Below are 25,814 nucleotides of genomic sequence, written 5' to 3'. Positions count from 1 at the left end.
TACTGTCTGCACAGCAGCAATTTAAACAAATTTGGCAGAAATGTGGTTAATTTGCTAAATATATACATGAAATAGCATAATTAAAGCCCCCAGGTAGTTTTTTTTGGCTGCCTATGTTGCTGATATACTTGTGTAATTAACTAGCTACTGTAATCTCTTTAAGAAATTGGTACCAGGTTAGGTTATCAGACTAGTTTCCAAAATGAAAGAGAGAAGTTTCAGTTAAATCAAACAAGAAAACAGGTCAGTCAGTCAATAAACATTTATTAAGTGCCTACTATGTGCACTATGTGCCTACTATGTATCCTACTCTGAGGATACAAAGAAAAGCAAAAGACAGTCCTTGCTTTCAAGTTCCTAGGTTGATGTTTATACAATATGCATATGACTGTACCCAAGCAAGTGAAATAAAGCGTAAATTGGAAAAAATCAGTAGGGAATTGAGCCTCATCTTCACCCTAGTCATTTTCTGCCCTTTTGCTGCTGTTTAATCTTCCAGAGACCATCCCTGGAGGGAATCAAGCCACTCAGCTCTGAACTCCTTGGCATCAGCTGTCCCATCGTACTTTCTCCTAGCACCCTTAACCTTTCTAATTTTTGCTCTGAGAACTATAATAAAATCAATACTGTGATTGATCTCTGAAAAGGGTATGTCAAAAGCTGCGCTGTTGTTCCACCTACTCTTCTTGTGATTTCTTCGCTGTCCACTACTTCCCATTTTTATTCTTTCCCCATATTCAAATGTAAGCTCCTTGAGGGCAGGGACCGTCTTCACTTTTATATTTGTATTCCCAATGCTTAGCATAGTACTTGGCACATAGTATTTAATAAATGTGTATTCATTACAACAATGCAGAACATAGTCTATCTGGGATGTAGTATCTTGTACAATTCCAGTCCATCCATGTTCTATAACTTCTCTATAGGGATTCTACCCAGTGGCTGGAGGCCCTTTTCTGGTTATTTTAACATTGTTGCATGTAGCACTGGAGAACCTGAGCTGTTCATCCATCAGTTTTACCATATGACCAACCCACCTTTTTTTGGTGACGTGCATGCATTCCTCTGATCACATTCTTTATGCCACTCCTCGGTTGGTCATATGTTAAGAGCCTACTCATACTCACCACTTGCCTCTCCATTGTCCTTTGGAGTTAATGCTTTGGAAATTATGGTGTCCTGTGATTCAGCTATATAACACCACTGAAAGAATATTGGTGTTAAAAAGAGGAGCCTTTATTTAAGGAATTAACTAAGTATCCTTAAAAGCACTACGCAATTTCCCAAAGACAGTCCAGCCTTCATTTTCCATGCATAGTGTATTGCCCCCCCCCAAAAAATACTGGTGGACTAAGTCTTTTGTTTGTATTCCTTACCCTCTTGTCTTTTCCAATCTGGATAGTTAGGCCAAACTCCTTTGAATGATTATGGATCTCATTTAGAAGTGTCTGCACTGCTCTAGGGCTTGATGAAATAAGCATGAAGATCATCTCCAAACAGGGTGATCTGGAGGTCCTCGACATCCGTAGACAATCTTTCCTCTATTTAGACTCTCTTCAGTACGTCTTCTTCAACAATGGCAAATATCTTTGGGGAGCTTATGTCTCACTTGATAATAATAATCAGAAGGTGATTGAACAAAGTTATCTCTGTTAAGTAGTTTAAAGACTGTCTCGACATGTAATTGAGAAAAACTTTTTTTTTCTCATCTCTTTATCAAGGATGCTTTTGATGCCTATGTAGGTAATTCTCATAAAATGGGTATTAAAATCATATTTTTCTCCTTTGGAAAACCTTTATTCCTACCCTTCCAAGTAAAAATGATCTTTCTGTCTTTAAATTTCTCATGGACCTTTTCCTGGACCTTTTCTTTGCACTTGCTTCCCTAACATTTATGTCATCATTGTTTGTGTATATTTCTTTTGTGTCCTTAGATTGTAAACTTTTTTAAAAGAGCAAAATCTGTGTCACATTCTTCTTTCTATTTCTAGCACCCAGCCTAATGCTTTGAATGGAGTAATTGCTCAAATGCTTGTTGAATACATGAATGAACTTTGTGACAATTAGAACTATCCAGGAAACAGGCAGTCTTAGTGAGGTAGATGTTCAAACCAACACTACTAACTACATGTCAGGGATTTTTTAGATGTGTTTTGGTGACTCCCCTGTATCTGGAATGCATTGTTTTGGGTACCTTCCCATTCTAAGTTTCTGTGATTCATTAACTCCTTGATATTATCTTAAGCTGCACAATTTAGAAGCATTTTCAAAGAATTTCCGTATTTCAACTATATACAGTCTAAAGCTTTGGATGATGTAAGTATGAGATTTTTAATTCAATGATTATTGATTTATATTCAATGAATTTATTTATATTATACTTGAGAATAGGGGATGATTTCTGTTCCTTTTTCATATCTTTTTCTCATAAAAACATGATGAAAACATTGTTAATGTTAATATATTAAATGCTAATGATTATTTCATGTCATGCAAGTTCTCAATTTTAATATTTTAAAAGGTTTGTAATTTACTTTTCATTAAAAATTGATACTGTATTTTAAAGTCCCAATGTATTTTTAAAAATGTTTGAAATGTGTCTCTAGCTTCTTTATACAGATAGGAATTTCGTAGTTTGTGCTCCAACTGGTTCTGGGAAAACAGTAATATTTGAACTTGCTATAACAAGATTATTAATGGAAGTTCCACTACCCTGGTTGAATATTAAAATTGTTTACAGTAAGTATGTTGTCTCTTGTATAAACTAACCATTAGCTAATAGCAGTAAAATAGAAGTGAAATAAAAATTATATCTTCAGCATGTAATAACACCATTTTGTTTTTCCTTCATAAAATATCAAAGAATATATCATGTTATCCTCTGTATACTATTAACTGTTCTCCATCTCTACAGAAGCAGGAAATGGAGGAACCAAGGTCCCTTCCATTCTTTCCTAATAGCGTATGAGTTGATTGTGACTTTAGTTTCATTATAGACTTTTCAGGGTTATAAATTGAAAAAGAAACTAAGACAATTTGAGAAGTGGAACTTTATGGTTTTAAAAATGAACATAGAAAATTAATATAATAGGGGCGGTTAGGTGGCGCAGTGGATCGAGCACCAGCCCTGAAGTCAGAAGGACCTGAGTTCAAATCTGGTCTCAGACTCAGACCAAACTCTTGATACTTGTTAGCCATGTGACCCTGGGCAAGTCACTTAACCCCAATTGCCTAAAGGAAAAAATGAATATATTACAATTTTACTGCTTTCAACTGGAATCTAGGCAGCCTTACATTCTTGGATATATATTTTTTGATCAGTTTAGTCATCATAGTCAAGCATGCTCAAGAAGAGTGCATTAAGTCTTAAAATTAAGAATTCTCTATTCTATTATAGTGGCACCAATAAAAGCTTTGTGTAGTCAGCGCTTTGATGACTGGCAAAAAAAATTTGGACCCGTAGGGTTGACTTGTAAAGAACTAACTGGAGATACAGCCATGGACGACCTGTTTGAGATTCAGCGTGCCCATATTCTTATGACGACCCCAGTAAGTATTCTTTAGAATTTATTTATCATTTGTTCTGTTAGACAGATGGATTTTACTTTACTCCGTAAAGAATAGGTCATAGAAAAAAGTACTTTGTTGTTATCTACCAGTACACTAAATTAACACAAACTTAGGATCAGAAATATTTGGCATAGCCTAAAAAATAAATACCACAGAAAGTTACCTACAGTATTTACAAGTTTTAAAAACAGCCAAAATCTCTTAAGTGACAAGCCTAATAGATTTAATAAATTTCCCTCTCTTTTGTGTTTTCTTTATGTAGATTTGTTTGTTAATATACCTGCTGTGTTCTTTTTAGTTCGAACTAGCCTTGATGTCATAGAAAGACTTGGTATAGTTTGACAAGACAGAATTAAAGGTACTACTAGGTGGGGCACTGACAATTTTATGGGCAAACTAAAAAAAGTGAGGAGGTATAGATTGTTTTAAATCTGTTTGCTAGACTAGTTTAAACTCCTTAAATCATGATTTGTCTTTTCAGGGTACTTTTAGGATAAGAGATATACCATTAACTAGCTTTAAAACATTTTGTCTCACAAAATCCTGTGATGTCTTTGTAATTTATTATGTTTATTATAATTGCTATATTAGTATATTTCAAATGATTTTTTCCAGGAAAAATGGGATAGCATGACTAGGAAATGGAGAGACAACTCTTTGGTCCAGTTGGTACGACTGTTCCTCATTGATGAGGTATAGAATCCATCATTCACTTCTCGATTGAGAGGTAAAAGGAGGATCCTGACAAGAAGGGAAGAATCAGATATTGTCAAACACAGCCTCTGTGTCTACAAGTGGCAATTATGCAGATTTACTCAAGGATGAACGACTTCTTGGACTTAAACTGTGATACTATGGGAAGCTAAACAATTTCGAAATCATTGATTGTGCCTTGCTTTCTTGGTTAGGTACATGTTGTGAAAGATGAAAATCGTGGTCCAACTCTTGAAGTTGTGGTCAGTCGGATGAAAACTATGTCTTCTTTATCTCAAATCCCAGAACATTCCAATGCTGCTATGCTGGTGAGATTTGTGGCTGTGTCTGCAACAATTCCAAATGTGGAAGATGTAAGTGACGACTTTAACAATTTCTTTTTGTGATTTAATAGCTATAAAACAGTGCTAGTGAACTGTTCTGTATTATGTACAGTGCATAATTTAAAAATCAGTTCTCTTGGAGAAGAATGAAAATTCTAAGCTTACATTTTCTTGTCTGTAAAATGGGGAGGACTGTGCACACGGTACCTACCTCAAAGGTGGTTATTTAAGGTACTTGGTAAACTTTTTTTTTAAGCTAGACCTATGATTTCATTACAATCTGAGAGAGTTTCTTGGAGACCCTGAGAGGATAAGTGACTTGTCTAGGGTCACACAATGACTACTACGCTATGATTTTTATTTTTGTTTCTTTTTGTTATTTGTAGATTGCCGAATGGCTTTCAGATGGCAAGAGGCCTGCTAAGTGCTTGAAAATTGATGAGAATCACAGGCCAGTGAAACTGCACAAAGTCGTACTTGGATTTCCGTGGAGTGGTAACCAGAATGAGTTTAAGTTTGATTTATCCCTCAACTACAAAGTTGCCAGTGTCATACAGACCTACTCCAATCAGAAACCGACACTTGTGGTATGAAGTCACTTGTTGTTTATTTTTTAATGGATTTCTATTCTTCACCACAATTAATGTCAAAAATTATGATGCATTCATTTGCAGTTTTGTGCCACAAGGAAAGGGGTGCAGCAAGCAGCTTCAGTTCTCTCAAAAAATGCTAAGTTTGTCATGACAGTGGAACAGAAACAAAGGTATTCTTTTCATTACAATGCTAAAAATGATCTGTGGCCTGAGTTGGCAAGTCTTTCATCATTGTAACCTTCCCCTAGGAACACACCTACCTTCTGGGTTGGTTGCCGCTGCCTTTACATGAAATATTATCGTTCTCTTTTTTCAATTATAGTTTTTATTCATTATTTGGGCAAATAATTTGATAGATGTCTGCCAGATTCTAAGATAACTCATAAAAATAATTTTTATAATATTCTGATGATCCTGTGAGTGGAAATCCTAATGATTTTATGGTATCTTTTCTTATGTAGGTTACAAAACTATACACATTCCATAAGAGATTCCAAACTGAGAGGTAAGTCTAAAATTCAGAGAATTGCAGTCTCGTAGTTGGCAGGGCCTTGGGCTCATCTGTACTTGAACAGATATATGGTTATCTGTTTTATGCGTGAAGACCTCTAAGGAAGGAGATCCCACCATCTCCCAAGGCTTTCTATGACACTTTTGGAAAGCTCTGATTCTTAGGAAGTTTTTTCTTATATCAACACTAAATTTGCCTCTCTATAACTTTGTAGGAAGACCACTGCAAAGAGGAGAACAGGGCTATTTTAACCCTACTGATAAATATGAGGCCTTTTTTAAAGGCAGCTTAAGATCTCATTGACTTTTTTGGCTATCATAGCATGTTGGTGACATACTGAACTTGTATTCAAATCTTTAAGACAAATTGCTCTCTGGTTGTGTCTCTCCCATCTTGTACACGTGAAGATGGTTTTTTGAATCTATAGATGAGACTTTGCATTTATTTCTATCAAGTTTCATCTCATTAGCTTGGCTCCACATTTTAGCCTCTCAGTGTCTTTTTGGGTCGTAACTATTATTTAATGTGTTAATGACGCGTAATATCCAGATTTGATACATGTGCCTTTTATGCCTTTGTCTAAATAATTAATACAAATGTTAAGCAGCTCACATCCAAGCACATATCCTTAAAGCATTCTTCTAGAGACCTCCTTCCAAATCAGTATCAAACATTAATGACCAGACTTCCATCTCCCTACTGGGCATTTTTACTTGCTGTCCTTTCCTCCTAAAATTCTTACCCTATTCATCTTTGCTTCCTGTATTCCCTGACTTCCTTCAAGTCCCAGCTAAAATTCCACCTTTTATAGGAAGCCTTTCCCAATCCTCCTCAGTGCTAGTGCTTTCCCTCTGTTGATTATCTCCAGTTTCTCCTGTATGTATCTTGTTTGTACGTAGTTGTTTGCATGTTGTCTCCCCCATGATACTCTGAGCTCCTTGAGAGAACGGACTGTCATTTACCTTTCTTTGTATCCCTAGCTATTAGCATGCTGCCTGACACATAACAGGTATTTAATAAATGTTTATTGACTTACTGACAGTTAGGATGCTTTTGTATTAGTACCTGCAAGAGGTGATGAGGGTTTGAATTACGATCATGGCTATGTGAGTAGAGAAAAATGACAGACATGAGAGATGTTGTGAAAGTAGAATCAATAAGATTTGGCAACTGATTTTATTTGGGGGGAAATAGAGGAGGGGCAGAGGGAGATTGAAATTTAAGGATGATTCCAAACATGGCCTTTTGTTGTTCTTAACATCCTTTACCAGGTTCAGCTTATTCTGAGCTCAAACTCAGAATATTCTGATAGGGCTAAGCTATACTTTTGCATTTATCCTCCACTAGTTACTCTTGCTTCCATTTTCTGTAAGTCTTTTTAGAAATTTGTTCATTGATTTGTTTATATATTTCTGTTGATCTCTTTAGACAACTCTCATCTATCTTCCTCTTTGGGACTGATATCTTATATCTTCAAAATTTCATCTTTAAGAGCTTTCTTTCCTTCATGGGCTGTTTTTTAACTGTAGGATGTGAAATCATGGGATCCTACCTAGACTTCCTCTGAAGACTTTGAAAGCTTCTTTCCCCAGATCTATGGTGCTTGTCATTTCCCTAACTTTTTTCCCTCCACATTACAAGTTCTAAGTTTGAGCGTTCACTTTGCTGCAAGGTTTCCATCATTTCTGTTTCAGCAATCCATTCTTCTTTGTTGTTAAGGATCAGATCTGGAATAGACATTCTCCTTGTTGGTACTTTCGAATTATGAAATTGTCATTAAAATAAAAGAAGGGATTATTAGTTGTTCTTCTTTGGAGGGCAAGAGAACTCTAGCAGATATCTGCATAGTTGCATTGTTCTATAACTACCAGGCTTGTGATCCATTTCCCAAATTCCTCATCTATGTTTTCTTTCTGTACAGTCTGTCTTTGTACTCCAGTGACAATATTGTTTCTGTTGATAGTTATCCAAATGTGTCCTACTGTGTTTCTGCCTTCTGGTTTCTGAATTTTCTCACATGAGTATATCTTCTTAATTTTCACAGTCATATTCTGTTTCTCTTATTATCTATCCTGTTCCATTTGAACCAGATTTGCCCTTTCACTGTCATTTTCTAATAATGCAGTCCCATTCCACCAAGTCTCTGTGTAACTTTTTGTGTTAAAATTATCTCCTTGCCTTAGGACCCACTGAGCTTGTTATCCATACTTTGTACTTATGTGTTTAAACATTTGAGGCTAACGATTTTATTGTTGTTGCTTTATCTTCATTTATTGTTGAGTTCATTTAGAGAAAACTTTTCAGATGTGGGATAAAATTAACAAATTTCTTATTGAAATGCAGCAATAAACAGCAGATCAAATATTTTATTCATAGATCTCTTAACATGTGGTATTGGTTACCATCATGCTGGTATGGAGATATCAGAGAGAAAAATTGTTGAGGGAGCATTTACAGTTGGAGACTTACCAGTCCTTTGTAAGTAAAACATTACTATAGTTGTTAGAAGATATTTGAGAAGATCCTGTCTGAGAGAGGGAAGCAATGGTCCAGTTAGTCTCCTTTTAGTTCTACTTTTGTGAAGGAATCCTCAACAATTCACGTATATTTAAATGTTTACAAATACCAACTGTCTAAATGTTAGTTATATTATAGCAGGGTTTAGGTTGTTGGCCAGCCTCATTTATAGGTTACACCTAATACAGCCACTTGACTCTTTCCTGTATTTAATCTTACCATGCTGAACCCTAAGGCAATACACGCCTGTGTGTGGATTATTTTTTATTAAACAACCTATTTCTCATTAATTAGTTAGTTTGAGCCCCCACTACAATTTACAAATATTATTTAACAAACTGGAAAAAACTTCTCTTTGTATTTAATCCCTTAACCTCTTAGAATTAAGTAAATATTAAAATGAATAAATATATAAATTAACAGTGAAATAAATAATACAATAAACACATACATAATTACTTGCAGTATTTTAACTGTGAAGGATTGCAGTGATATCACCTCAAACCCTTACTCTAATGACAAATGACTTGTTTTCACTTATGCAAACACAATTCTTCTATTCAATTCACTTCAGGTACCAAATAACATCTCTCAAGAGTCTTCATGTTTTTTCTTGAGATGAATTAAATTCAATTTCTCAGGAAATAAGTCATTTTAGTCCTTTTTTTTCTTTGTCTTCTGTAACTGTCACAAGTAACAGTCTTCCTAGAATGTATCTATAAAATGCAGGTTTCTCACAGACTCTTCATAAAATTCTTTTATAGTATTTCTTCATAAAATAACAGTTAAGACAGTTCTAACAAGAAAGAAATTTCCCCTTTTTTTTTCTCTTTTTTTCTTCATGGCTTACACACACACACACACACACACACACACACACACACACATTTATATTTTTATTTTTATGTTATATATATATCATATATCAAAATTAAATCCACACATACTTTCCTTAACTCCATAGGGAGAAGCACCTCCCAGAATGACAATTGTGACTGTAACTCCATGCTGCCATCCAAAACTACTCTTCTCAACATTATATTTGACCCTTTAAGGATATAGTGACAGCATATGTAATCTCTTTTGGAGAGCTTAGTGAAACAGATGTTATAGCATCCTGTAATGAAAACTTCAAAAGTAACAGTTTAATAGATAATTTTGATTTGTACAATTTGTGCAATTTTATAAATTTGAAATGCCTTCCCAAAATGCAAATTATATAATTATGAAATTATCGTACCTTAACTTTATGCAGTTACTACCAGTACCTTAGCTATGGGAGTAAATTTACCAGCCCATCTAGTAGTTATAAAATCTACAATGCACTATGCTGGAGGAATGTTTGAAGAATACAGTGAAACAGATATTCTGCAAATGATTGGTAGGGCTGGCCGTCCTCAAGTAAGTGATTCTGTTTTATTGACGCAATTTTAAAGAAGATTTAGTTCCACTTATTTTTCAGTGTACTAAAGATTTAAAAGATTAGATTAGGTTTTTATATTGTTCATATGGTATTTGTCATGTTATTGTTTGGTAAATTTAATTGAGATTAGGACAAGATTGGAAATTTTTGTAAGAAGTACTTTCAACCTAGATGCTCCCAAATTTGCCTGCTTGTTCCCTAAAACACATACAATAACCTTCGGTTCTCTCTTTCTTCATTCCTTATCTAAAATTGAGGGATAGTGGCAACAGTAAGAGATTTCCACGGTAGAGTGGGAAATAAAAGCAGGCTTTACAGGGAATATATTACAGCATTATAGGGGCAGGGAAAGACTTTGTTTTACAGGGAATTATTGCAGCGTTTGCTGCTTTTCCTTGAAGCTCAGCCTTTGAACTGAACAACTACACTGAAGCTCACAAGATGTATGTGGTTCCCTATACACACGTGTATTTTGATCATTGTCACCTTTCATACAGAGAGCTCACAGCCCTTGTGCCAAGTATAAGACTTTCACATAATGGACTGTGCATAAAAGTGCTTGCTAGGAGCTCTTGATCGCTCAGCCAGGATGCAGACTAACTGAAAGTGAGATCAGATTGTTTCTGGAATTCTGTTGTATTATTCTGGAGGGTTAATATGAGGATTTTCTGCTACATCTCTGGGTTTTTTGTAGTTCGACACTACGGCCACTGCAGTTATCATGACTAGGTTAAGTACGAGGGAGAAGTACGTGCAGATGCTAACTGGCACCGATACCATCGAGAGCAGGTATGGCAGAGACATGTAGACTTTCAGAAGACAGTCACGTTGCAAGTTGATTTCTTTCTTCTCATGTGTTCAACTGTAACTTTGTTCAGAAAAAAGAAATTTGTCAAGTTTTTGATAATTAACTAAGTTTATCCTACATTACAGAAAGACTTAAGAGGTTTTGGAGATTCTTCAGAGAATTTGAAAATTCCCTATTTAATATAGTTGAATACTAAACAACCAAATGGAAAATCTGGGGATTTGGCAGTGAGTACAGGCAAATAATTTCATTGAGCAGTATTTTCCCCCACTCTTCAGTTGCTCCTCAGAGGATATCATAGACATAGCCACTAAAAGAGAAAAAGGAAAAAAAAGATTTATTTTCTTCATTTCTCTACATATCTGTGAGGTTTTTAAAAATTATATAGTATTAGTGTCTTACTAGCAAAAGATCTGGTACAGATCCAAGGTTTTTTTGTTTTTGTTCATTATTGCCCTGGATTTTTCCCTTACAACAATATGCCTTCTAGTCATGCAGGACAGCAGAATCCCCCAATTATTGAAGTTGAACAGACTCTTCACTCGTAATAATTATTTCTGACCTTTTATTATGAGTTATCATTGAAGTGACAATAATGAGTACATTGTAATTTCTAACATTAAAAATAGGAGTTTTATCTCTGTAACTTGTGTTGCTAATGGAGAGTTTATCTTTTTATTTAGTTTGCACAAGCACCTAATTGAGCATTTAAATGCAGAAATAGTACTGCATACCATCACAGATGTCAGTGTAGCTTTGGAATGGATACGATCAACCTTGCTTTACATCAGAGCCTTGAAAAATCCAGCTCATTATGGTTTGTTATTATGAATCAAATGTAATAAATAATTATAGCCATAAGTTTTAAGTTAACATGTATGTTTCTACCACAGAGAATAGGTTTTGATATTATTTGTACATTGCACACATTTAGGAAGAGTGGCAATCCAAAATGATAAAGACATTGTATTACCTACTTTTCATTATTCTTTCCTTTCAAATCATGTTTGAAATAGCAACGTTTAAAAGGAAGTATAGACTTTTTTAGGGAAAAAAACCAACTTTAATGTTATTAAATATCGTTACAAGGAACATCTTTTAACATTCTCATGTTTTTTCTTTGTTTTCAGCATCACCATGGAGTTCTAACTTTATAGTTGCTAGTTTTTCAGTTAATATATGACATCAAAACATATGCTTATCATTTTCATCACAGTATATTTTTGGTTAACATTTAGTTTTATATTTAATGACTCTTAGAATATTCTTTTATGTGGTAAGTGGGATAAAATGAAAATGTTTGTTTGCTGAATATCAATTAGAAACCTGACTTGTGGTAGTATAGTAGATATTGTAGACTATTATGGGCTACTGCAGTTTTAGAAAATATGAAATTTGCTGTTTGAAAGTAACAAGACCAGCTTTCCAAATAAAGAGAACAGTAGTTTGCCATATGTATATTCATTCATTCTTCAAACATTTATTGAGAACCTACTGTTTTCAGGGTATTGTGCTAGGTGTTATAGGTGACACAAATCATAAGATCAGAGATCATACATCTGGAGCTACAAGGACATTAGAGTTCCACTAGTTCAGCTCTGTCATTTTACATATGAGGAAACTGAGTCCCAGAGAGGTGAAGTGACATGCCCAAGGTCACACAGATCATGATAGAGTAGGTAATCTCTCTACTTTCATCACATTGCCCACCAAAGGATAAGTAATTGGCTTTACCTTAAGGGCTCTCATAACCTGGGGTGAGGGTGGTTGTGTGGGGATAGAGATAATATATTTACACAAATATCTGTTACTTTCCAAACACAATAAGAGACATAATAAAAAGTTCCAAGGATGGAACTAGTGAATACTTCATGAGAATCCAAGATGTCTATAGACATAGATAGAAATAAGCTAGAAAAATGAGTAAACAACAAAAAAACCAACTTGACCATAAAAAAACTACTGTAGTACCAGGGAAGAGCAAGATATAAACTTAGAAGAAGACAACAGTGTGAAAACAGCTATAAGCAAAGCCTTAAAGGAAAATGCTAATTGGACTCAAGCCCAACAAGAATTCCTGGAAGAGTAAAAGAAAGATATAAGAGTGATAGAGGGAAAAAATTATGAGAAGAAAATTGGTAAAAGAAGAACAAAAAAAAATTGAAGAAAATAACACCTTAAAAAAACAAATTGACCTAATGCTAAAAGATGCACAAAAATTCACTGAAGAAAAGAACTCCTTATAAAGCAGAATTGGCCAGATGGAAAAAGAGGTACAGAAGCTCACTGAAGAAAATAATTCCCTGAAAATTAGAATTGGTCAAGTGGAAGCTAATGAATTCATGAGACATTAAAAAACAACTTAACAAAGTCAAAAGAATGAAAAAAATAGAAGAAAATGTGAACTATCTCATCAGAAAAACAACTGACCTGGAAATAGATTGAGGAGAGATAATATAAGAATTATTGGGGGGCAGCTAGGTGGTGCAGTAGATAGAGCATCAGCTCTGAGGTCAGGAGGAGCTGAGTTCAAATCTGCCTCAGACCAAACACTTACTAGCTATGTGACCTTGGGCAAGTCACTTAACCCCAATTGTCAGTAAATAAATTAGTAGGTAGATAGATAGATAGATAGATAGATAGATAGATAGATAGACAGACAGATGGAAGAATTATTGGACTATCTGAAAGATGATCATAAAAAGAGCCAGGCTATAGACATCTGTTGCTGGGCTTATATGTAAAGCCTCTTCATTGGGGGAGACCCTCTCTTTTGCTCCAGGCTTTCAGTTGCTCAGATTACGTCTGAGGAGGCAATGAAGAGGGATCTAGTGGTACATCTTAAGGTATTCTCAGTGCTTCAGGGAACCATGATTTTACTGCTGTGGGCATTTCCTCTACCAATCCTTCTGACTTATTAAATAGTCTTTGAAGGTCACTCAATCTGAAAAATTCATAAGCTGATGATGAGCCTTTTCACACCAGGAGGGTCCCAGAACAACAGACACATAATCAGTGGGCCTATACTTGAGGCTTTTCCAGTGTGTGAGGGGTGGAGGTGGTGGGAGTGGGGTGACCAGAGCATGGGTTTTCTTTAGACAACCGAGTGTTACTTCTGCACCAGAATGTAACCAGAACATCCAAAGATGTTAATAGAGTCTTCAGTAGAACTATGTTTTATGGTACCTGAAAAACCAGCTAATAATATTTCTAATAATATAAACTTAAGTGTTGCATATTTCCTTTGAAAATTGAGAAAGGAAAAGTTATGGTTTATAATTTAATAAAAGCTCCAAATTATTTCGAGGAAAAAATTCATCAAAAAGAAAGAGTGGGTTTAGTAGCTAGAGCCCTGGATTTAAAATCAGAAGGACAGAGTTCTAATCCTGCCTGGCACTTACCGCCTGTTTGACCTTAGGTTGCTTACGCTGCTGGGCCTCAGTTTTTCTTAGGCACAATCATGAAATGAATGATTTCTTAGGTTGCTTCAAGAAAGAAATTTAGGTCACATTAAAGAGATGTCATACAATTCTCAGATGAAGAAATTAAAGCCATCTATAGTCATACGAAAAAATGCTTTAAATCATTATTGATTAGAGAACTGCAAATCAAAACAACTCTGAGGTACCATATCACACCTATCAGATTGGCCAACATGACAAAACAGGAAAATGATGAATGTTGGAGAAGATGTGGGAAAATTGGAACACTAATGCATTGTTGGTGGAGTTGTGAAATGATTCAGCCATTTTGGAGAACTATTTGGAACTATGCCCAAAGGGCTATAAAAATGTGCATACCCTTTGACCCAGCAATAATAGCACTTCTAGGGCCATATCCCAAAGAGATCATACAAATGGGAAAAGGACCCACATGTACAAAAATATTCATAGCAGCTCTCTTTGTGGTGGCAAAGAATTGGAAATTGAGGGGATGTCCATCAATTGGGAAACGGCTGAGCAAGTTGTGGTATATGAATGTAATGGAATACTATTGTGGTATAAGAAACAATGAACAGGCTGACTTCAGAAAAACCTGGAAAGACTTGTATGGTCTGATGCTGAGTGAAATGAGCAGAACCAAGAGAACGTTGTACACAATAACAGCCATGTTGTGCGATGACTGATATTGATAAACTTAACCCTTCCCAGCAATAGAAGGATCTAAGACATCTCCAGAGGCCTCGTGATGGAAAGTGCTATCCACATCCAACGAAAGAACTATGAAAGTTGAATTGCCATTTTTTTTCTCTTCTATTGAGTTTTGTTTCCTCTTTCTGATGGTTCCTTCTGTTGGTTTTAATTTTTACATACAGCACCACTAATGTGAAATTATGTTTAATAGGAATGCAAATGTATAGCCTATATCAGATTGTGCCCATCTTGGGGAGGGTGGTGGGGAGGGAAGGGGAGAAAAATTTTAAACTCAAAAGCATATGGAAGTGATTATTGATAAATCAAAATAAATTAATAAAATTTAAAAAAAGGAAAAAAAATAAAGAGATGTCATAATTGTTATTTTTCTTTAAATTTAAGCCTTGGTTAAATTCAATAAGATTATACATATCCTTTATCATATAATAAGCCTACTAAATAAACCTATTTTTCCATAGATAATTGAGTTATAAGCTTTCTCATATGAGAAAGAAATGAAATGAAAATGTTATATTTTATCTTTTTATCCTTCCTTTTTTATCCATCTGCAGATTTTCCATCTGGAATGGACAAAAATGGAATTGAATCAAAATTACAAGGTTAGTATGTGACTAGTTTGAGGGCAGCAAGATGGTGCAGTGGATAAGTGCCAGCCTGGTGTCAGGAAGACTCTTCTGGATTCAGGCACTTATTAGCTGTGTGACTCTGGGCAAGTCATTTAACCCTCTTTGCCTCAGTTTCCTCATCTGTGAAATGAGCTGGAGAAGGAAATGGCCAACCACTCCAGTGTCTTTGCCAAAAAAAATTCCAAAGGGGTCACGAAGAGTTGGATAAACTGAAATGCTCGACAACAACCAAGTTTGCAGGCCAGGAGAGTGTTCCGTGTGATTTTGTCTTTCTAAACAAAAATGCATTCTGTGCATTCTCGTGGACTGCGTCTTCTCATCTAGACTGCAGCATTTGTTTATTGATTGATTGATTTTCTGGACTTGGGATTTCACCAGGGTAGAGAAACCCAGGTGAGGAAGCTTCCACTACCAATGGAGTTGGGTAACTGTCCCATAACTTCATGGTTTTAAAGAGCTGTCTCAGGCATTAAGGGCTTAACTGACTTTTCCAGGGTCACAGAATGAGTGTGCAGTAGAAGCTGAGCTTTAAGGCTGGCGCTTTATTCATTACGGCAGTCCAAAATTTATAATATCATGAATTACTGAAAAGGTCATTATTTTTTCTTTAAATTACGTTAATAGTGACCATATATCTGTAAAAATAAGAATAACTCTATTCTGTATGTAAATAAAGCTTTGTTCTTGTGCCTTTTCTGAATAGGCTTTTGATTTTTTTTTAAAATTCTTAAATTTCTTTATATAATACCTATCTCTTTCAAAACCTGGCTGGTGGAGTTGACCAACACCCTTATTTTTTGATAATTTAATTTTTGTTGCAAATTCAATACCACCTATAATATATAATATAATTCCTTTTCCCTATGCTCAAATCATGAATATGTGTCATATCCCAGTTATCAACCAAGAAATGCTTATTAAACAATGATATCAGTATCAAGAGAACTATTTTTGTATTTTAGCCAATATGTAAAATTGTTTCATGCTACTAGGTATAAGTAGGGAATTTTAATTTATTTTCTGTCTGTCTGTCCACTTATATACAGTATACATATGAAAAATTAAAATGAGGTGTTAAAAATAAAACAATGACATTTTCAAGTACATAAAGCTTCTTTCTGTGTGTGGAAATTAAATATACTGTACAACATTTAAAATGCTAGTGTCGAAAGACAGGCTTCACACTGGCCTCATCGAGTGGCTATCAGGCTTTTCTTTTGTGTAGTTGTTAATATAGTCACAATTTACCTGGGGCCAATTTTAACTTGTTTAATGACTTGTTTTAATAGACTTTTCCTATATTAAAAATAGTTACTATAGTATAACCTTATAGGTCTATAAATATGGCAGTTCAAACATGAGAATATCTAGTTGAGGAGAATGTCCTGCCCCTTACCCCTGCTGCTGCATGTGAGTAGGAGGATCTGGCTGGCACCTCCTCCATTTCACTCTGCTTGTCTTGTTCCCGTCAAGTAGAATGTAAATTCTTCAAGGACAAGGAGCATGTCATTTTTTATCTTTGTCCCCTCAGCACTAAGATTTATCTTTTCACAAGTATATTTAAAATAGATTCTTGCTATATTATTCCTTTGACTCAAGTCAGTAGCAATGTGTGAGATTCAGCTTGTCTCCTTTTGTTATTTGCTATTTCATGGAGGGACAGTTTTCATTTTTAATGTTTCAACTGCATATTTTCTTCTTGTGCTCAATGCAGAAGATTTATCTTCTCTCCATATTATTATTTACATGTTATGAGATAAATGTGAATATTATAACATGACACTGGGTGTCTCCCTTGCTAAGGCAGAACTCAGTGGTTTGAAACATGTTTGAATGAAACATTTTCCATATGAATCCATCTCTTCCCATCTGAAATAATTTATTCTTTTCAAAAATATTTGGATACTGTTCACAGAATCAAACAAAAACTTATATGGCTAAAAAGCTGAACAAATTATAAGTAGAGCCCCTTAAATCTGGTGAGATGTAAGCAAATAGAAGACTTCTATTAATAAGATTACAGTAAAAATTCCCTTATAATATAAGTGTATGTTAAATGCAAAACCATGGTATTGAAATGCTGGTCATGGAATTAAAATTTGTCATTACCATGGCAACTACATTGCAGTTTGTGTGTGTGTGTGTGTACACACACACACACACACACACACACACACACATATATATATAAATATTTTAATCTTGTATTCTGTCTTATATCAATTTATTTGTCAACATTAACAAATACATATATGGTACATGATTTAATATTTTTCCTGAATTTCGTAGAATCAAAAGATTTTATAGCTGCAAGGTATCTAAGAGATCATCTAGTCTAATCCTCTCATTTTTCAGATGAAAACAAGAAATCAGGCAGCAGTGTGGTACAGTGTATAGAACATTGGATTTGGAGTCAGAAAGACCTGGCTTTAAATCCTGCCTCAGACACTTATTTAAATGTGGGACTCTGGGCGTGTCACTTACACTGCGTGCGCTTCATTTTCCTTTTTTGTAAAATTGAGACAATAATAACACAGCCCCCGGGCGGTGAAGATCAAATGACAAAACCCCTGTAAAACCCACTATAGGCCTTAAAGAGCTGTGTAAGTGTTACATAGTTGGAGGAGGAGGAGTTGTGGTAGTAATCATAGTAGTAGTAGTAATAAGTAACTTTTTTCTTGGCATTTTACGTGGTTTCTTTGCTTTGAAATATTGTAGTGGCACAACTTCATTGTATGTAATATTAAATTTCCTGTGTATTTTTATTATCGCTAAAATTTTGTTTTGATTCCTGCTTTAAAATTAAAGTATATTTTCATTACCTCAAAGAGTTGTGTTTGAAGAATTTGAATGATTTATCTTCTGTCAACTTGATAAAGATGGATGAAGATGTTAATTTCAAATCAACTGGTAATGTTTGTTTACTTTATCATTATATATGATCAATTCCATGCCTTTACATAGTTATGAAAATAGATACATGTATATTTGGTCCATTACTTAGAATTTTCTTTGGGGCATTCCATCCATTAATGTAAATTTTAAATCATTGTTAAGGCAAAACTAGAAATTTATTAAGCTGATTTTATTTGATATTATGATCTCAATTCTCCATGTGCTGTTATCCTCAGAAGCAGTGTTGTATAGATCCTCTGCATAGGGAAGCCTCGGGTAGAGAGTTGCTGAAGTCTGTTTACAAAGTTGATCAGAACCATCAGTTGAGTGGCAGATTGGTAGTTTTAAGGTTCCTTACTGCTTATGCCGTTCCCTCTGCCAGATATTTTTGTGTAAATTGGAATTACCAAAGCCTTTGAGTGTGCCAGTGCTACTATTCCTTATCACAGAATGTCTGAGTTGAGAGGAACGTTAGAGATTATCTTTCAACATGTATCTGTACAGCAATCCCTCTACCGCATTTCTTATAAGTAGTTTTTTGGCCTTTACTTGAATCTGCTACCTCCCATGGCAACTTGTTCCACTCTTGGACAGCTCTAATCTTACGAAGTTGTTCTACACATCAAACCTAAATGTTTGCAACTTCTGCCTGTGAATCCCAGCTTCTTTTGCCCCAGAATGCAGAACAAGTCTAGCTCTTCTTCCATATAACTGTGCTTTTGAAAGCAGCTGTCATATTTTAAGTCTTCTCTTCTTCAGACTCACTCTCCCTGTTACCTTCAGTTGATTCTCATATGGTATGGTCTGTAGTTCCCTTACCATCTAGATCACCATCCTCTGAATAAACTTTGGCTTTTTGATGTCCTTAAAATGTAAATATTGTAAATATTAGGCAATGTCAATACTGAGTACGTGCTCCAGATGTGGTCAGATAAAGCAGGATACGATGAGACGATTGCTTTACCCATTTAGGACATTCTGCTGTCTCTTATTATGGCCAAAGGTAACAATGGCATTTTGGCTGCCCTGTGCCAATTTTGAATCAGACTGAGTTTACGGTTGTCTAGCCACACCTCTCCCACTTTATACTTCTGCAGCTGGTGAGCACATTTATCCTTGATAAATTTTATATTCAGAACTCTGAATATTTATTCTTTCTTGTTTGTCTTTTTGCTCACGCTTATTCATTCCTGTTTGTTTTTGTCTCTGCTAGTCTGAGCTTGTTCTTCTCCCAACTCCCTGTCTTTTCCAACCCATTTCCAAGTTCCTTGAATTTATATTTATTGTGTCATTCTCTCTGATTCTTTTATTCTTTATTTACCCTTCACTTTTTCCAGGCAGATAGAGTGCACTGCCTACTCTTACCTGCTCCCCGTTCATCCTTCTGTTTCAGCCATACTAACTTGTAGCAGTTCTTTCCAAGAAATGTCATTTTTCATTCACTCCTTTTCTTATAATTCTTTGTAATTTCCTCCCAAGAATATTAACTCTCAATGGAGACACCCAGATGTAGTGGAAATGCTGCGTAACCCTAGTCCAGAAGGGCTAGTCCTGTGTCATTGCTTATCCCTTTGATGACCTGCCACCTTCCCTTTGAATTCATGATCCACTGTTCAGCTCTATCCAAGGCTTCCAGATAGCCAGCCACTTCTTTCCCTATGGTAGGGATTCAGTCCCAAAAAGTACAACTCTATCTTATAGAAGTTGATTTCCAGAAGTATCCACATAACCCCTCTCCCCTACCAGAGTTGTAATGCCACTCCCATACTTCACTCTGGCCTCCTTTGTGGCATGTTTCATGTTGCTGTCCAGTTGTTCCCTTCTGGTTTTACCCGTCTCCTGCTCTTCCTTCCATGACCCTCCCCCCTGCCCAGGAATGTTCTATCCTCACTCTCTCCCCACTATGAATGCATGAGGGAAATTGAAAATCTCTCTTAACCTCTCTCTCCTCTTCAAGTCCAGGCCAGTCATCCCTTGGCATGGCTTCCTATCATACCAAGAGACATCCCTCTGTATTCTCTTTCTACCTATAATATTGATTTAGTAAGGAGGGGATGAACTTTTTCCTTTTAAAATGCTGCTTTAATTCTATCTCTTCTCCTGATTTTCCCCATTATGCCTTTTACTTATTAGATTCTTTAGTCTTTTGATATTTCTTTTGTCTTCTCACTGTCACTCAATGTCAGATTTGTTTTTTAAAGAAATTAAGCAACAGACAGAAATATTCCCACAGCCCACATTTATGTCTTTGTCTAGCCCTAGCCACATAAAAAAAGCCCTTCTTTAACTGGAAAATATTTAACTTTCTTCTGTTTGGTCTTGGTATATTGCTACATTGAATACTGTGCTCACCCTGAGTTCTTTTTTGAAGGATTAATTCAGAATTTTCCCTTTTACTAGACATCCACTTATTTCCTTTGACATTTAGGCTCAGCTTTGCAAGGTATGCTATTTTTGTGTGCAGTTAGTGTGCTCTACTGTTTGGTAGCCAGGAGTGGGCAAGGCCACGGGTTCCCCACCCCTGGATAGTCCATCTTTTCACTTTGATTTCTGGTCATCATAGAGAGTAATTGTAATTGGTTCACAAAATTTGAGAGTTGGAAGGGATCTATACATGAAATGAATTTCTGCTATAACATAATTAACAAGTGGTCCAGCCTCAGTTTGGAGGACTGAGAAGGGGGTCCTCCTTCTATGTAGGCCATTCCCCTTCTTGGCAAGTTGGGGAGTTTTTCGTGATATCAAGCCTAAATTAAGTACTTCCCATTTTCCATTCTGCTTCTGGTTCTGCCTGCTTGGCACCAAAGAACAAGTCTAATCATTCGTCTGAATGACTGCCATTCAGATACTTGAATACAGCTATCCTTCTCTCCCTGAGTCTTCTCTAAGCTAAACATGCTTAGTTACTTCAACTGATACTCAGACAACATGGACTCAAGGCCCTTCAGCATTCTGGTTGTCTGCTGTAGACGCTTTGCATGTTAGCAATGTCCTTTTTAAAACTATGACACCTGGAAGTGAGCACAGTACTGCAGATGAGGTCTGACCAAGGCAGAGCACAGAGAGATGATCACCTCTTTGTGTCTAGACACTATGCCCTCTTCCCTTTTCTGAAAATTGGGACATGTGCCTTTCTCTGGTGCTATGGTGGAGCTCCTATTCTCTTTAATCTTTCAGATATCAATGACAATCACTCAGCAGTCATATGCACCAGTTCTTTCAGTACCCAAGCATGTAGTACCATGTATTTGAAGTTTTTTGCTAACTTTACCAAAAAAAAATTTAAAAAAATAAACCACCATTATTTCACTGAAAATTATTATTATTATTATTCTGAAGCACAGGCAAAATGAATTTACTGATACACAGAAGCCACTTAGGTATGACCTTTTGTATACAGGGATCCAAAGAAGATAATAGTAAATCATTTATTTATATAGTATGTTATGATTTGAAAAGCATTTTATTCACAACTCTGTTGTGAGACAGATACAATTAGAAAATTAAGGTGCAGGAGATGAAATAATTTGCCCAGTGTCCCATCTGCTAATGAATGGGACTTGATTTGCTATAGTCAGTCAGGCATGGTCAAGAGCTCTGTGCTCTACCACTAGAGTTAGAACAAAATACACATTCAAAGAACTGTAAAAGATAGCAACAAATAATTACCTCTTTAATACTTAAACATAGAATCGAATTCATGATTTAGCTACTTTTATTTAACTTTTCTGAGTTCCAAGTAACTTCAGATAATTTAAAGGCATGTAAAAGTCATGTTTTTATGAACAAGTTAAGATACCTTATTTAACCTAGAAACCAAATTTTACTTTGAATAGCTATATTTTTGAAGCATATACTTTTCAGAAAAATAACTTAAATTCATAGAGGGAAGCTAGGTGCTCTCTTACTATCATGTTACTTATATTGGGAATCAACTCCCTTTTAGTCATTTTTTGCCCTTGGAAGGGAAAATAGAAGCAAAATAAGTTGGTTTTGTTAGCTTTTTTCAATGTAGTACATTGAGGTACATTTATGAGTACGTTATTATCATCTCATCATTGCTGAATTTTCTGCTTTTTGGAACTCTTGTATCATTTTGATGTGGTGAGGGGAGAGCTCACTCCTAAGAAATATCTCATTCCATCTTTCCATGAGTCTGGCATACCTTTTTAGCCTAGGAGGTTGCTCTCACTCATTTTTTCTTGTTGTGAGGATTAAATGAATAGAAAGCACTTGGTAAACCATAAATCCATATATAAATATCTATTATTAATATTACTAAGTATTTATTTTGTTTACCATTCTATCATCATGTTCTAATCATGAGTCCCATTCCACCAAGTCTTGGTGACATTATGAGATTTATTTTTTTTAACTTAAATTTTTTTTCAGTTAGCAAGCATTTAATTTCTTCTCCTTCCTAACTCTCCCATTGGGGGAAAAAAAAAAGAAAACAAAACCTTTGTAACAAATATACGTAGTCAAACAAAATGAATTCTTACATTAGTCATGTCCGAAAGTGCAATCTGCCAATCTCCCTATCTGCACCTTGAATCTATCACCTGTCTTTTAGGAGGTGAGTAGCATGCTTCATCTTTGGCCTTTTGGAATTATGGTTGGTCCCAGCCTTGATATGTAGTTGTAGTTACCTTGAGTTAAAATTTCAAGTTCACCCAGTTCCTTATAGCTTATAATCATCTGGTGCCATAAATAATGTTCCTGATCTGCTTACCTGTTATTTCTACCTGAGAAATGCTGAGTTTCTTTTCTGATAGGCTGCTTCCTTCTCTCTTTCATTTGTTATTCTCCATACTGTCCTATTTTATAATATTCATACATTTTTCTCCTCCCCCTCAAATTTCAATTTAAAGCCCTTTAGATAAGAAATAGTTTAATCTCTTCTTTTGAAGCATATTTTTTTTATCTTTGTGAAGTGAACACCTTCCTTTACCAGTGCTCATCTCTATGTTAAGTTATGAAAACAAAATCTTCTTAAAATTTTCAAGCAGTCAGCTGGTAAATGCCTAATTCTCCATGACTTGCTCATTTCCAAAGTTACGACCTTCAGGTCCTTCAGCTTTTGACTCAGAATGTCATGTGGAATGCATTTCAGGTGTGTTTTGACTCTGTCATTTTTTTCTTTGTGCATCAATAGAAGTGGATTCAGTTATTGGTTTGGTGAAAGTCCCATTTAACTGAGGTGTGGTTTATACATAGTCCTTCAGTAAGGAGCCACCTACCTTACCACATTTTCCACCTGGGGAAGGGGGGGAGGTAATAGGATTACTTCCACTTGCTAATGAGTCTATATTTCCTTTGGTCATTCATGGACTATGAAGTATTCTAAAATCACTTCCCATAGGAAGAGCTTTAAATGGTGGTATAGCTATAAGTTCTTCTTTTCTTTCAACAGTGTCCCACTCTTCCGTTTGCCAGCTTCATTTTGGGGTTTGATTCTCTTCTACCCTTAGGCAGCAAGGTGGTGAAGTGGGTAGAATTCTGGGCCTGGAGTCAGAAGACCCAAGTTCACATCTAGCCTCAGACACTTACTAGCTGTGGGACCCTGGGCTAGTCACCTAACTGATGTCTGCCTCAATATCCCCAGCTGTAAAATGGGAATAATAACAGCACCTACCTCCCAGGGCTGTTATCAGGATCAAATGAGATAATATTTGTAAAGCACTTAGCACAGTGCCTGGCACATAGCGTTCTTCTTGTTCAGTTATTTCAATCTCCTCTGACTTTTTGTGACCTCATTTGGAGTTTTCTTGGCAAAGATACTGGAATGGTTTGCCATTTCCTTCCCCAGCTCATTGGTAAATGCTTGTTCCCTTCCCCCCACAAAATTTTTTTTTTCTGATTTTTTTTCCTTTGCTGTCTCTTTCGTGCTATTAAGTAACCTTTCTTACTCTCTGTGAAGCCAACCCAGGAAGAGGATTTTCTCTCCACCTTGTGTCTCTAGAAGGGAGACTAGGTTGCACTGGTAGCGTATGTAAATTGGTGACCACCTCCAGAAAGTCACTCCAGCACTCATACTTCCTGGGTCTCAAGGGAAATTAACAATCCTTTAGGGCCCTAAAGGCCACACTGATTTTCTAGAGCTCTAAAACTGGGGCTTCTGTGAAATGTTCTGAAGCTTTCTTTTGGTGCTTTTCTCTTCTCCATTTCTCCCCTCCCATCTTACCTGCATCTTATTGCTACCCCCCTCCACCTCTGCAGGAATATTAGTCATTAACAAGTCATAAATTAGTCATTAATGAGCCTAACAAGGTGTTGATATCAACGCATGCTATCAGATATTGTGGTCTAGTGGTAGAGAGCCAGAAAGACTGTGTGTTAGAAGTCCTGCTTCAAACACATACTGACTGCCCTCCCTGGGTGCTCCCAACACCAATAAAATTGCTCTCCAGGACCTTTCCCAGTCAGGGGCTAATTCTTCCCCCTTTCCCAGACGCTGTAGCTCTTAGAAGCATGCCTCATCCCGGGGACAGCTTGTTCATTAGCCCCTTCCTAGGTGTTTCCTGTGCCTCTTCACCAAGCTCCAGACGGTTTGTTGGTGGGCTATCTATGTGTCTATCTCAGGTCCAAATGGCTGTAAGCTCTCCTAGCAGGGCTCTCTTTTCCCAATGATTCCTCACTCCAGTCCTGGAGGGCCTTCTATGCATACACACACATACATGTATATGTGCATACGAGTGCATGTACTTACATAGATGTATATTACACATGTATGTACACATACATAATCATTACTTTTTCTATTTCATATCACTGAGGAGCTCTGAGTGTTAGTTTTAAGATCACATCTAAATGCTTCAGAACAGCCTTCAGGATTCTGCTTCTCTGACAGTAAAGGAAGTAGGATTACTACTCCAACTTTAATTGTAGTTCCTAAGAAGGCAGATGGGTGATGACGTTGAAAGGATGGGAACCTTGGGAGAAAGTGTAGTTTTTCACTTCCTTTGTGTCCTCCTAGCCTTACTCTGGTAGGCACATGGTCAGTGATAAATAAATGCTTATTGAATTGTTTAAAAGGTACATTGTTCTATCTGCTTAACAAAATACTTCATTTTTTCCATCTTTTCTTGCAGAGGCAGGAAGATTAATGGCGTGGTATTATATTACATTTGAGACAGTGAAGAAATTTTGTACAACTAAGGGAACAGAAACTTTATCAGAGCTGGTAATTTTATTTTAACAATAAAACAAGCCCATAAATGTGATAAAAACCATTTAAAACATGGTTATGTACAATATTAGCTTTTGTTTGCTTAGTTCAGTTCTTAGTAAAGAAGCCAAATGTTTAATACATGCAATATTTTGCTTCAAAATAGTATGTTTTTCCTCTTCTGAAAGAGTCTCTACTTAATTAAGTCGTTCTTATGGTGGAATGAATGAGCACATGTTATTTACTCCCTGCCAGTGTCCTGCCCATGCCTGTCAATGATAGCATGAAGTAGAAGAGGGCCGAAAAGGGCAAGCTGGTAATGGTAGAGTGATGAAGGAGCTGTTGTTGATGGGGGACAGTATGCTGAAAACAGGAGGAATGGGGTTGGAAACAACAGTAGGAACAAAGTGGAGGCGAGGGGGTATGTTTGCAGTCATGGTAGGCTTCTTTACTGGTTCTGTCCCAACTTCTTAGGGATGTGGATATTTTTGTAAAAGAGATGCCTGTCTAAC

General features: G+C 36.1%; 1 protein-coding gene across 1 annotated transcript in view; it reads left to right on the top strand.

Moving 5' to 3' along the window:
- The window catches only part of HFM1 (helicase for meiosis 1), a 140,519-nt gene that overhangs the window by 47,782 nt on the left and 66,923 nt on the right, over positions 1-25,814 (top strand). The window contains exons 7-21 of the mRNA XM_078156573.1: positions 2,246-2,316; positions 2,607-2,739; positions 3,398-3,549; positions 4,186-4,263; positions 4,479-4,637; positions 4,994-5,194; positions 5,282-5,370; positions 5,662-5,705; positions 8,088-8,189; positions 9,484-9,629; positions 10,346-10,440; positions 11,143-11,276; positions 15,165-15,212; positions 18,069-18,149; positions 25,226-25,317. Of these exons, the coding sequence (XP_078012699.1) occupies positions 2,246-2,316; positions 2,607-2,739; positions 3,398-3,549; positions 4,186-4,263; positions 4,479-4,637; positions 4,994-5,194; positions 5,282-5,370; positions 5,662-5,705; positions 8,088-8,189; positions 9,484-9,629; positions 10,346-10,440; positions 11,143-11,276; positions 15,165-15,212; positions 18,069-18,149; positions 25,226-25,317 (1,625 nt within the window). The remainder of the gene's footprint in view (positions 1-2,245; positions 2,317-2,606; positions 2,740-3,397; positions 3,550-4,185; positions 4,264-4,478; positions 4,638-4,993; positions 5,195-5,281; positions 5,371-5,661; positions 5,706-8,087; positions 8,190-9,483; positions 9,630-10,345; positions 10,441-11,142; positions 11,277-15,164; positions 15,213-18,068; positions 18,150-25,225; positions 25,318-25,814) is intronic.

This window comes from Phascolarctos cinereus, unplaced genomic scaffold (assembly GCF_003287225.1).
Source record: "Phascolarctos cinereus isolate Bilbo 61053 unplaced genomic scaffold, phaCin_HiC Scaffold_5;HRSCAF=322, whole genome shotgun sequence".
NCBI classification, from domain to species: Eukaryota; Metazoa; Chordata; class Mammalia; order Diprotodontia; family Phascolarctidae; genus Phascolarctos; species Phascolarctos cinereus.
The sequence above is the reverse complement of the archived record's forward strand: the minus strand, read 5'-3'. Positions and strand labels throughout refer to the sequence as shown.